General features: G+C 36.9%; 1 protein-coding gene across 8 annotated transcripts in view; it reads left to right on the top strand.

The window, feature by feature from the left end:
- The window catches only part of Phkb (phosphorylase kinase regulatory subunit beta), a 171,014-nt gene that overhangs the window by 20,895 nt on the left and 136,552 nt on the right, over window positions 1-13,567 (top strand). For all 8 annotated transcript variants that reach the window (XM_034523099.2, XM_034523100.2, XM_034523101.2 and 5 more), the window contains 3 exons: window positions 7,142-7,231; window positions 9,662-9,800; window positions 11,273-11,372. In XM_034523099.2, the coding sequence (XP_034378990.2) occupies window positions 7,142-7,231; window positions 9,662-9,800; window positions 11,273-11,372 (329 nt within the window). The remainder of the gene's footprint in view (window positions 1-7,141; window positions 7,232-9,661; window positions 9,801-11,272; window positions 11,373-13,567) is intronic.

Consider the following 13,567-nt stretch of genomic DNA (forward strand, 5'->3'; position numbering starts at 1 on the left):
CATTGCCTGTATTTTAGTGTTTTAGTATTTAGTGTTTAGTGTAAAACAAATGAGTGTTTTAGTGCCTCATTTGTTTCACCTATCCCTTTTTCTTTTTAAAAAATAACTGATAATTTAATTTGCAAATGTAAAAACCTATATGTGAAGCACCCATCCTAGTATTGCTGAAGAGTTTTTGGGCTTACTTGATAAACATACTTCTAGATCAGCAGTTCTTTGATTGCCTGTTTATGCTCAGTCCCTCCCTCACTACCCAAGCTCATAGCAAAATTTACAATGGGCAAGTGAAAAGACTCAGCTTTTCATTTAATATTCATAAAATATTTGATTTCATTTTCATGGCCATTGCATAATTTTCTCTGCTTTTCAGACTAGAAGGTCTCATTTGGAGATACAGTAGATCCTGGAAGTTGTATGGTGGTTTAGTAGTGGCTATAGCTCAGTTCCCTTTTCTAAAACTCACTTGATTGTCTGAGGTATTTAGACAGTCTTTCTCTAGGATTTTGTTCATTGCAAAAGCCAGTTCCTTTTCATAGGTCTCCAGCAAATTGTTGCCATACAAATAGTTTAGATCAATACCGTTTCTTCCTTTCATATAGCTAATATTCTAAACTTAATTGTCATTGGATGGGGAAAATTGACTAGCACTCATTACCTGGTGATACAGTTGGGATCATTAATGCTCTCCAAAGGCCCCTGTGGTACAGGCTTAAGCAGTCGATAGTCCCTGGTGCTATTGGGAGTTTGTAGAATCTTTGGGATATGGGGCCTACCAGGAAGAAGTTGAAAATGACATTGGAATGCTGGTGTCTTCCTCTTTGCAGCCTTATGGCTGCCTTATGGACAGATTTCCTCTGTCATGTGTTCTGTGTTACAATGTGCCCAATATAACACGCCCAAGTGAATGTGGACTGCAACTTTGACCCGAAATAAACCATTCCTCCATTTAAGTGTATTATTCCTGAAAAAGATAATTTTATGTCACAGCAACACTTTAACAATAACATGCAGACGCTATGCTCTCACTTAGAAGTATATCTGCTCTCATTTTGATTATAAATATTTTTATTTATGGTCAGTAAAGTTGCAAATGAAGCTTTTTAAAATAATTCATTGCTTATTGTAATTTTATTTAATGTTCAAGACTTCTATTTATTTCTGTTATATAAACTGGGAAAATGTTTTCAAACATACTATGTGCTATTGGTAAGACTGATATGATATCAAGAGAAATGATAAATCTTAATTATGAAGACAAAGTGTTATAGATTGGTTTTCTCTTGTATATTAGTCAGTTAATGCTGGGATAAGAACATAATTTAAATCTTATAAATTTGAAATTTAAGTTTCATGTGTGGAATAGTGGTCCCGTATTTTTCTTAAATCATCTATGTTCAGGTTTGGTGCTATCCTCTGTAAAACAATTCACTTAAAAATGTTACATCCAGCCGGGCGGTGGTGGCGCACGCCTTTAATCCCAGCACTTGGGAGGCAGAGGCAGGCGGATTTCTGAGTTCGAGGCCAGTCTGGTCTACAGAGTGAGTTCCAGGACAGCCAGGGCTACACAGAGAAACCCTCTCTCAAAAAACCAAAAAAAAAGAAAAAAGAAAAAAAGAAAAAAAAAAGTTACATCCAGTACCCTTCACCCTGTTCCCCCTCCACTTCTGCTACTGGGAGAAGGGCTGATATTGGGACGTAAAGTGAATACATAAATGAATTAAAGAAAAGTAAAAATATATTGATTTATTATTGTTCATGAGTTCATTGATGAAATTCATTATGACCAATGACATGTAATTGCCATTATTCCTAATGGCTTTGCCAACCTGCCCATGGACTGTGTTGTATATAATAATGAATTTTGAAAATTGAGACTTTTGAAAATCTTGATTTTTATTAGAAAGCAGCAACTTCATAGCATATCCTACAAATAAAACTGAAATACAACTGACAAAACAAATTAAAAGGCTAGATCCATAATCCAGTGATTGCTCAGATTATTTTTAATCATTCACTTGTGGCCTCATTTCATACACATCTTTTTTTTATATAATTTATTTCCATTTCAGATGTTATTCCCTTCCCCTGTTCCCCCACCCCAGAATTCCCCTATCCCATCCCCTTTCCTCCTGCTTCTATGAGGATGTGCCTCCACCCACCCACTTCCACCTCCTCGCCCTCTAATTCCCCACACACTGGGCATCACACTGGACCAAGGACCTCCTCTCCCACCTATGCCTGACAAGGCCATCCTTTCCTACATATACAGCTGGAGCCATGGGTCCCTCCCTGTATGCTCCCAGGCTGGTGGTTTAGACCCTGGGAGTTCTGGTTGGTTGGTATTGTTTCTCTCCCCATGGGACTGCAAACCCCTTCAGCTCCTTCAGTCTTCTCTCTGACTCCTCCTTTAGGAGCCCCATGATCAGTTCAATGGTTAGCTGTGAGCATCTGCCTCTGTATATGTCAGGCTCTGGCAGACCTCTAAGGAGACAGCTATATCAGGCTCCTGTCAGCATGCACTTCCTGGCGTCCACATTAGCGTCTGCCTTTGGTGACTGCACATGGGATGGATACCCAGGTGGAACAGTCTCCGGATGGCCCCTCCAGAACAAGAAAACATTGTAGACCATAGCTGAGCAAGTTATTTTGTGGTCACATTATGTGAGTCACACTTGAGTTCATCTCTCCTAAATTACTCCATTTATTTCAGCTGTCTTAAGTAACATTTGGCAAAGTGAAAACATCAGAGGATCATGATTTCATGTACTTAATAAGTATTTATTAAGTTCCATTGTATTCTAGACTATGTTGGTTCTAGGATTACTGCAGTGAACGTATTAATCAGGAGCACATTTAATATGTTAGACTTGTAAATGCCACCCCGCCTCTTCTAATGATTGCAGTTTAAAAGGAATGGGGCAGGCAAGAGTCAGAGTACTTGTTGCTCTTGCAGAGGAGCGAGATTTGGTCCAGAACACCTACATGGGAACTCATAACCACCTGTAATTCCAGTTCCAGGGGATCCTACACTCATTTCTGACCTGCTGAGTCACCACGCATGCACGTAAAACACATAACGTAAATATGGCAAAAACACTTATATATTAAAAAAACCTATAAAATATATTTAAAAATATTAGGAACATTAAACTTGTCTTAATCAGCGCAGACATTGCAGAAAATACATAATATTATAATTCTTTTTTGGCAAGTTCTAAACTATAAATACAAAGAGGAAAATGGAATCACTAACTGAATGCTTGGTATTTCAGGTCAATACATAAGACATCCTGAGTAATGTCCTTAAGTATATTTTATGTGCCCCGCTTATCTGAAGGGCACTCGAAGAACTTAATATCTTTTTATTAAAAACAAAATGTGAATGGCACCCTGCCTCTTCACATCTTTGGATTAGGTGAAGAAGCAATACAGTTGCAATAAGTATAAGCAATACAGTTCTCATATAGTCCTTCTTATATAGTCATATTGTTCATTTGATAGTTTTTTATTCTTTCAAATATTTATTATCCAGTTTGAGCTTTCCTATGGTGACACATATAAATGTGGAAGTTCAGTTGATCTCCATTAATACCTCAGAGCATACACATACACATGAAATAGTCTTGAGCAGTCTATTATGTAGAGCAGATAGTGAAGGCAAGGATTAAGTATCAGACTTCTTAGTAAAATGTTGTTTCAGGAGACTGTGATAAGGACAAGAGAACATAATCTGGTTCATCTTGAGAGAGTCCTGTATTCAAATTTATAACATTTAATCTCAGTTTAATATCATCCTTATAGCTTCTCCAGGCGTTTGAGACTGGATGGTGCAATATGAACACCTCTGTACAATGTATTTTGGTTAGACATTCAAATTTTCTTTTTCCATTTTGAAAAGTTATACAAGTGGTAAATAAATACCTTCTTTCATGTTATTTAGATATTTAGATAATATGAGCTTTATGGAATAAAAGTACACCCATCTCCCCAGGGGTAGTCATTTAACCATTCATTATATCTTTCTAGGCTTTTAGAGGTATTCAGTTATCTTTATGTGCAGTTGGAGACATTATATATTTAGTTTTTAATCCTATTTTGGTAACAGTTAGGGTCAAGTTACATGTGGGATGTCTTACTATATATCATTACAATTTTTAGATCTCTCTTACTTCAAACATTTGACCCTAATACAAGCATAAGATATATTAATATTTCAAAACTTAATAACATAGCTATTTTTGTTATGTTGAGAGTGAAAACATATTTAGAATTTTACTATTTATCAGAATTTTATCTCTTTTAGTTTTTATTATGAACCCCAAATTTAAAGCTTTTATAGGCATTGCCATTCATCATTTAACATGCATCACAAATTTATTAAATATGTGTAATACTTACATATTAAGAAAGTCCTGAAGAAGAAATTTATAATAATTTGTCCAATAAGAGGATTTAAGTGTATAGTACTTAGAGGTATTTATCTTGTACATGTGTGGGTATTTTTATGCATATACATGCATGCACATGTGAGTTCTAGAGTGTGTTTGCATACATACATAGATGCACATGTGAGTATGTAGTTTGTTTCTGTACATACATGCATGCACATGTGAGTTTATGGATGTGTTTCTGCATATACATGTATGCACATGTGAGTAAGTAGATGTGTTTGTACACATGCATGTGTGTACATGTATGCGCTATTATTGTGGTCAGAGAACACTCTTGGGCATTGTTCCTAGTCTTTTTTACAATTTTTGAAGTTGATCTCTTGTTATTCAGAGCTGCACTTGCTAGCCAAGCTTGGCAATGGGCTGGGAGGGATTCTCCTGTTCCTGACTCAGGTCTCTCTGTGACACTGTGGACTACAGATGTTACTGTGTACTTATTTGGGTCCTGAAGATCCAGAGTCAAGTCGTCATCCTTGGATGACAAGTACATTACCCACTGAGCATCTCCAGGCTGAGAATTATTTTGATTAACATAAAGCATTTTATATAACTTTTCCTGTTACCTTTGATTAAAAAACAGATTATTTCTTTCAGAATCTCTTTTAGAAGGAAATCATTACCAAAGCCCATTTATCTAGTGTAAAATTTGTTAGTTTAACAATGCTTTAATGACTCCTTGGAATGTTATTCTATATAAACAAATGGCATTTTAAGGGTTCTTGAAACAGTTATTAGAGCACCAAATACCATTTCAATAGGTTTTAAGAAAATAATAATATTTAAGGTTGTAAATATGTACTTAATAGGCCTTTTGGTATATCTCCCAGTAACTAGAATCCACACATATACATACAAATTGTTAAATTAGGCATGCCAAGAAATAAAAAGATTAAAAATAGAACTAACAATAGCACAAAATAAAATTTATTTATAAAGAATCAGAGCAGCCAAAAGTTTTGGGGAATTCTCAGGACAGATTCCATTTTATTCCATTCTGTCTTAACATAGAGTGGCATACAAGCAGCCGCATGGACACAGTTGTGAACACACATAGCACATTGCATCAGCAACATGTAAGGTGTGTGTCTGTCTTTGGAGGGAACTCTTGGGTGATCTTTAAGGCTGCCTTTTGATTTTCTGCCAGTCTGTTTCATCATTAGATACTCTCTATCTGTTTACGTAAGGTTGCCATACCAGAGCTCGGTTCCTTCACTTCTCAGTTGTCCTCAAGAAGAGAAGATGGGTTAGTACCCTGGGCCAGCCAGCAAGTCCTTCTGTGATGAGTTCCTGAGGGAGGGGCACTGGGGGTGAGGAAAGCTGGGATCAGGTCTTCCATATCTGGTGGCTTATGTCAAACAAGTTTATTAAGTTTGTCAAGCAAGTTTATTAAATTTATTAAGTTTATTAAATACAGCATCTTATATGTGGTTTGCAGTAGGGAAATGGACCAAGATCAGCAGAGAGCCAAGTCAATGTTGGGAAGAGAATGCAAGATACGTTAGACACAGCTGCCTTAGAATTTTAATCACAGCCCTTCATGGGGGAAAGCTAGGTTCCTAGGAACCAAAATTTTGAGGCTCTGGCCCTTGCCCTAGACCAATCTATCCTTGGTCAAGGATACAAAACCTGTGTTCCCTTGACCTTTCAACAAATCCTCCGGGAAAACCTTGGGTCTTCCTGGCTCCCAAAGGATTAGAATGTCCTTCTTTCTGTCTTCTGAGCCTTGAGTTCATTGGGCCTGTCTGAGCATGGCCTCAGAAGTACTGGAAATATTGCACTGTCTGACAGAGGTCAGAACAAGGCTCTTGTTCCCTGTGTAGCTGGAGGAAAGTTGTTCTGATGATCTGTGTACCTCTGCAAAGGTCTCCATTCCTTACTACAGAGCCATTCCAGTTGGTACCTCACATGAGACAGCATGGTGTGGCTGCCACTCCTGTCAAACAAATAGAAAGTTGAAGCAATATGCTCTAAGTTAAGACATTGTCTAAAGGTTCTTTTTCATGCAGCAGCTGAGAAAGTGCATAGTCAAGTGTCCAATTGTCTGTACTCATTTTGTGATTCTTGTGTATTTTGTTGCTTTTGAGCAGTGTGGTTTGCCAATGCCTTAGAATGGTTTCCATGACTGAGAAATAGAAGACGTCAGTTTTGCTTGTTGTCAAGATAATAATGCAAGAGAACTTGGAAGTTTAAATGTTTCAGTATAAAAAAGTGTAACTGAATATAAAGTGTATGGCTCTGGGATGTGTGAGCTACTGAAACATAGCTGAGTTTCTTTATATTGTATGGGGTGTGTGAGCCTTACTTGTGTGAGATATTCGAAGTGTGATCATTTTACTGGTAATTGCTTACTAAGTATTAGCATAGGTAACATGGTCTAGACTTAAGAACTGTACTTAGATCTGTTTGTCATTGATGACTAATTGAACTGTCAGTTAGGCCTTGTCTTCACAGCATGTTGGCGGCTAGAATGCTGGTTTTGATGGTAGGACAGCATTTGGGATTCTTTTATGCTTCTTAAGAATCTTTTTTGCTCCTCTCTTACTGAAGTTTTTACCAGGGATCAATAGGGTCATTCAGAAATGAAGCTGAAAATTACATTGTTGGTTACTGCATCTTCATTTATTTAGAAATTTTCATCATATATCTGGGTAAGAGTGACTTAATTTGATGAGTTTTCCTTTTTCTTTTAGGCTCAGTTTATGAACCTCTTAAAAGCATTAATCTTCCAAGACCTGATAATGAAACTCTATGGGACAAGTTGGATCATTATTACAGAATTGGTAAGCACTGATGACTAGTATTCACTGTTCTGTAGTCATATTTCAATGTTTTGTTGAGTTATTATTCTATAATTTGATGGGGGTAGTTTCTTTGCATAAGTACCTGGATATTATAGATAGTTATGTATCTATACTGGACTGTAAAAGGGAATCCACAGGTCATACCTGACCCATAAATAATTTTATGTTACCGACATATTTTAGTATTTTAACTTTTCTAAGTATTAATAGATTATATGTATGTATGTATGTATGTATGTATGTATGTATATATGTATGTATTTTGGTATTTTCAGACAGGATCTTTCTGTGTGGTCCTAGCTGTCATGGAACTCTCTGTGTAGACCAGGCTAACTCAAACTGACAAAGTCTTCCTGCCTCTACCTCCTGAGTATTGGGCACTCAGGAGGTAGAGTACTACCACAAAATTTTAATAGGCTTTAGTGGTGGTGCACAAAAAAAGGTGTGCACCACAACACCAATTTTAATAGGCTTTAGAACTTGAGTATGATTTTGTTTTGGTTAATGAACAAATGTTTCATATGAGTAAAGCTTGGTCGTTTGCATGTGGTTAGTTTCTAACTCACTGAAGCAAAAGACACAATCTCAGGCTACTTCTCCTGTCAGCAGGATCAGTTCCTCCAGTGGGTTTGGTTTGTTTGATTTTAATTTTTGTTTGTCCAGGATCAATGTGGCAAATGTAAGCGACTTTGAAGTATATGTGAATGGAATCCTCCTTTTTTTATCAGACCATGAATTGGAATGTCTATTGATTTTTTTTTTCAACTTTGCTTCTTCTTGTTGCATTATGGTAAAGAACATAAAATTTCATTCATCTCCCAAAAAAAATGGTTTTCTTTTTTGTCTTTTCAACCTCATGTAAGCTTATTTTCTACCAGGATTTTGGTCTGCATTCTCATAGTGCACTCTCTGTTACTTTATAGCAATAACAATCTAAAGAGGACTAATTGTGGTTTTAAAAGAAATGGCCAATATTTACTTTTGCCCTGTTGGTCCCTGGGGGACCAATTCTTTGCCATGAGAAAGATAATAAATGCTCTGGAAAAGATTAGTTTATCCCGAGAATGCTGAGTGTAGCTTGGCGTACCTGACGTCAGCATCCAGGAGGTGGAGACGGGAAGACCGTGAACTGCAGACTAGCTACATAGTAAGGTCTTGTCCTAGGAAATAAACAAAGAACAAAACAACAACGTGTTACGAGTGTCAGAGCTGGGGGAAGGGAGTCGTGGGGAGCAGAATGACACTTTCTTCCAGGCACAGCACAGCTGGTGCACTCTTGAACTTACAAGAGTTGTATAAGATTAGACATTTAACACCCTGTCATGGAATGGAGTGGGCCCTGTGGGACCTCACCCCTGCCTGAGGATTTGTACTTGGTTGATAGGGGAGGGAGAGACATTTCAGTCATATATTCATGGGTCAGGTGCCAAGTAAACCTTCACCTTTATTCTTGTAGGCAACTTTAATGAATGTGTGAGGGAGATATAAAGGAGAAGGAGGCTAGTTGGGAGAAGGTAATGTTGAACATGATCAAAGTACAGTGTGTGTATACATCAAAATATCATAATTAACCCATTATATATAACTGACATATGCCTTTACATTGTTTAAATGAAAAATGGTAAGAAAAGAAGAAAGTTGTTATGTCTTAATTTAGATTACATTGATCGAATGTATTTTAGGAAAAGTGTTTGTTTAAAATTTGACAGAAAATAACATATACTTTAGGAAACATAACAATGTAGTGTGGTGTCTTTATTTTCCTGGAATGTGACCCCATCAAAGAGAGGAAAGCACCGATTTCAGAGCTTTGCTGTGTCCACACTCATTTCCCCGTTGCCATCCTTGCTATATAAAAATGGAGCTTTACATTTGAAATTTAAACATATTCCTCACCTGTACAGTTCAGTAAGAGAACTTCCTTTGGCAAATTGCAGTGGTCAGTGAAGTATAGGGCTCTGGTCTGTCTGTGGTCTCCCTCCTTCCTCCCTGACCTGTTAGTTTCCAGAATCCAGTAGGACTGGCTTTATAACTTAGAAAGTCATTTATTGTGCATTTGCTTTAAGTTTCTTACTTAACTTAGTTTAGCAAAAATATTATAGTCCTATTTTTTAGCTAAGCTTTTCTTCTCCTTTTTGTCTGATACTATCTTAACAAGGTTTGTATCATATGCTAACATTAACCAGCATAAATCCAAACTTTTAATACTCTAGTGGTTGAAGGCTTTCTTCACAAGTATAAAGACAACTACTTGCAGTGTGGATTTGCACTTGGCCAGAGTGACATGAAGCAGTTTAACATCTTCAAAATTTTATGCTAAAGCTAAGTTAGAAATAATGAAACTTTCAAGAATAGGATGAAGAAACCAAAAGAAAGGATTGATTGTGCATTCATTCTTTGTCTTTGTAGTCAAGTCAACGATGCTGATATATCAAAGTCCAACCACAGGTCTCTTTCCTACTAAAACTTGTGGTGGAGATCAGAAGTCCAAAGTGCATGAGAGTCTGTACTGTGCTGCGGGTGCCTGGGCCTTGGCGCTAGCATACAGGTGAGCTGGTATCTGTTATCATAGTAACTCCAAGTGGACTAGCTTTATATAATTAATGCTTTAAAGAACCCTACAAAATGATTTTGGAGATGATTTGATAAATTCGAGTATAGAATTTGTCAAATTCTGTATATTAAATTACATAATATATCATTAACTCTGAAGTGTCTGAATGTAGTTAATGTTGTTTTTTGGTTATATAAGAGAATGGCCTTTTTTTTTTTCCCTCTCTAGAGATACTTCTAATGGGTATAGGGTAAATACTCATGAAGTTTGTAGCTTTCAGATAGTGAAGAAAATTGATATTTAGCTCTGGAATACAAAAGAAGATAGTATTAATAACTGGTGAATCTAGGTAAAGAATAAATGATTATTCATTGAGGTATTATTTTATCTGTTTTGCACATTTTAAAGTTTTGAAATAGTAGAGGGACAGAAAATTGTTTTAAAAAATTATATGCAACAGAGGGACTAAAGTCAGCCACCAACCTTCCCCAGAGACCTCAGAAGAGAATTGAGTCTTACATTCATTAACCATGCAGATTTCAGGGAAGGAGGAGAATCAGGACTAATGCACTATGTGTTTACTTTATTGCCTACATCTGCTCAATGATCTGACAGTCTTGAATAATTTACTTTTTCTGACATTCAGTATCCTATGTATATGAGATCTATAGAAATAAAATTTAGTATACTTTATTTAAGGAGGCATGGGATAATTTTTATCAAGTGGCAGTGATCTACAGATATTTCACTTAAGTGAAACAATGGATGAGTGTCATGCTTAAGTTTTAGCTATAGTTATTTCTGGTTATCTCATCTACCTTTTAAAGCCATTCATAATTAAAAGACTTTTTTTTCTCCCAGGAAGAATATCTTAATCTAGTTTAATGGTTAGATTTTAACTGTTATTTTTTAAAAGCAAGAGAGGTAAAATATGACCAATTCATTTTTAAATGAAAACCTGAGCCTGTGACACTTCATATGCCATCTGTGTCATTGGATGGGTATGTGTTTAGTTGAGGGAATCTTTAAATACTAACATGCGGGGCACAGCAAAGAAAGTGTGTGTGTACCTTAATATTTGCTCTTTTGATTCCAACTGGGAGTTCTAGATTATAAAGAGATAGGTTGCCTGCATTTTGTAACAGTGAATTTAAAATGATCGTGGGTGATTTTTTTTCTAATATATAAATAAGCTTTAAGTTTTAGCCAGATCATTTTAGAAAATTCCCTCCCCCAAAAATTGACTCACTCCCGCAAAGCAAGGAAAAGGTCGTACAAGCTTTAGCATGAGGTTTTTAATTGCAGCATTTGTACATCTGCTGGGAAGATGAAATTTCACTGACAGAATTGGTAGATGTCACCAGAACAGAGGATTAGCCAGTTAGTCAAATACTTAATTATCAAAAGCTCTACTCCTTTTTTAAATGCAATTCCAATTTGTTTCCTGAGTTATCTCTCTCACCCAGGCGCATTGATGATGACAAGGGAAGGACCCATGAGCTGGAGCACTCGGCCATAAAGTGTATGAGAGGAATTCTCTACTGCTATATGCGCCAGGCTGATAAGGTAAAGCACATGGGCCGAAATGCTCATATCTTTCTAAAGGATTAATTTAACCAGTACTGCAGTGCCATCTTCTGAAGAATGTGCTTTGAAAAGGTAAGGCCACATCCTAGGACAGTCTCTGTAGTTCAGATCAGCCTCCCCTTCCTAGCCCAAGCCTTTGAAATCCTGAAACTGACATAATGACGTCAGTGTGAGACGATTAACAATTTTTATTTAGACTCGAATTTGTGTTCTAGATTTGTTTCCTCTTTGATAAAGATTCATATTCTTGGGAAACTACAAATATTCATAGTTCTAAACAACTTATTATTTAAAGAATACCCTTGTCAACCTTAATTTTGGATGTGTGAATTTCTATGGCAAAAGGGAATTTTGAAAGTATAATGTCTCAGTCAGGCACGGTGGCACACATCTTAGTTCAAGCACTCGGGAGTCAGAGGCAGGAGGATCTCTACATTCTAGTTCAGCTGGTCTACAGAGGGAGTTCCTAGACAGCCAGGGCTATATAGAGAAACCCTGTCTCAAAACCCCAAGAAGTATAATGTCTCATTCATTTGCATGCAAAGAAGCCAGGAATTACAGCTTTCGAAAACAGAACCTTATAGTGTTACGTGGAAATGAAAGAACCAATACATCTGCTGTGGTTTGTCTAAACTGTCAAGTTCTAGACAAATATAACACATTGGTCCCTTTACTTACCTACTGTGTTGAATCCCTCATTCCTCACGCTGTGTTCACATATGGACTCCAGTGTGTCATTTCCTAAGATTACAGCAGGTATAATGATTCTCTCAGGACTCAGAAGTTCTTAGTCTGTGCTTCATTATAGCATAAACAGACGAAACATGATTGGGTAGAGGTGCCTGGCAGTGTGTAGGAGACAGGCCAGCTCCTCAGAGCAGCACATGGGAGATGCTGTTGCCAAGCTTGCTCATTTTTTTTTAACTCAAGGTTTTGTGTGTGTGTGTGTGTCTGTGTGTCTGTGTGTGTCTGTGTGTAGGTACACTCCGCCTAAAACCCAAATTTTAGACTTCCAAGAGAAGACTGGGTATAGTCTAAACCACACCGTTTTTAGACATGCAAGCCACTCTTTTGAGAGAGGAATGGAAGCCCTTCCAAAGTGCAGGTTAGCACATGGGCCAAGGCTTACATCTGTAAACATTGTTTTCTGAATTGTCAGCCGCAGACTTACTGTACTTATTTTTCAAGACAATCTCTACAAGTGGCTACACTGGCTTCTCACACTCCAGTTGTGTTGTTTTACATAAGGTGACTTTCCACATATTTCTGGTTTTTTATCTGTAAAATATGAATCCCAGGAATACCTGCTTCACACAGTTCCTGTGAGGAAAATGAAGTGGAGTATAAAGAGTTCTTGGGATCCTGGTCCTGCAGGCTCCATGTTTTCCCTCTCCCTGTAGACCATGCCATTCAGATGTGTCTCCAGCTTCTTCACTTGCACGAAGACACAGAAGTGATACATTGTTTTAACTGCTACTTGGAAATAATTTTCAAATGTGGAAGCAGATCTTTGTAAGATCTATCTCTGAAGTCATAACCTTAAAGTATATTACATGTTGCCAACAGAGTATGACAGTATCATTAGCTGGAAGAAAAAGTGTACTTGATACTAGCTGAAAGGGAGGCATCTAACAAAGGCATCACATGTCTACTGAGATCGATTTTCTAGATACTTGTTGCAAAGATTGTGTAGATGCTAAAGGAGAAGTTGCATGTTTAGATTGCTAGAATTAAACTAGTATGGCATACATTAAACAGATGTAATTATGGTTATTTTTTTCAAAGTGTGATAAAAGTTTTCAAAGTTCACTTTCCAAGTATCCTTTCATGCATGCCAAGTATTTTTATAAGGTCAGCATTTCTTTTTAGGAAGTATTGTAAGATCCTTGAATTTCATGTGCTTAGTAGACAAGCTGACAGACATAAATTGGGATTAACAAATGGAAGGCAGTGATATAATGATGTAAAGTTCTCTTTCCCACTTTGTGGCATGATTAGCTGGAAGGTAATGGCACTTTATAAATATTCTTCACATTTTCCACATAGTTACCACAGTTAGATTGTCTTTTAAGTTCAGCTTGAGTTTAACTTAAACTATTCAATTATAAAGAACCAACATCCACCAGATTATAAAAAAAAAAAGAATTAACATCATTTTCATTAACTCATAATGT

Source organism: Arvicanthis niloticus, chromosome 18, assembly GCF_011762505.2.
Source record: "Arvicanthis niloticus isolate mArvNil1 chromosome 18, mArvNil1.pat.X, whole genome shotgun sequence".
In the NCBI taxonomy this organism is placed as follows: Eukaryota; Metazoa; Chordata; class Mammalia; order Rodentia; family Muridae; genus Arvicanthis; species Arvicanthis niloticus.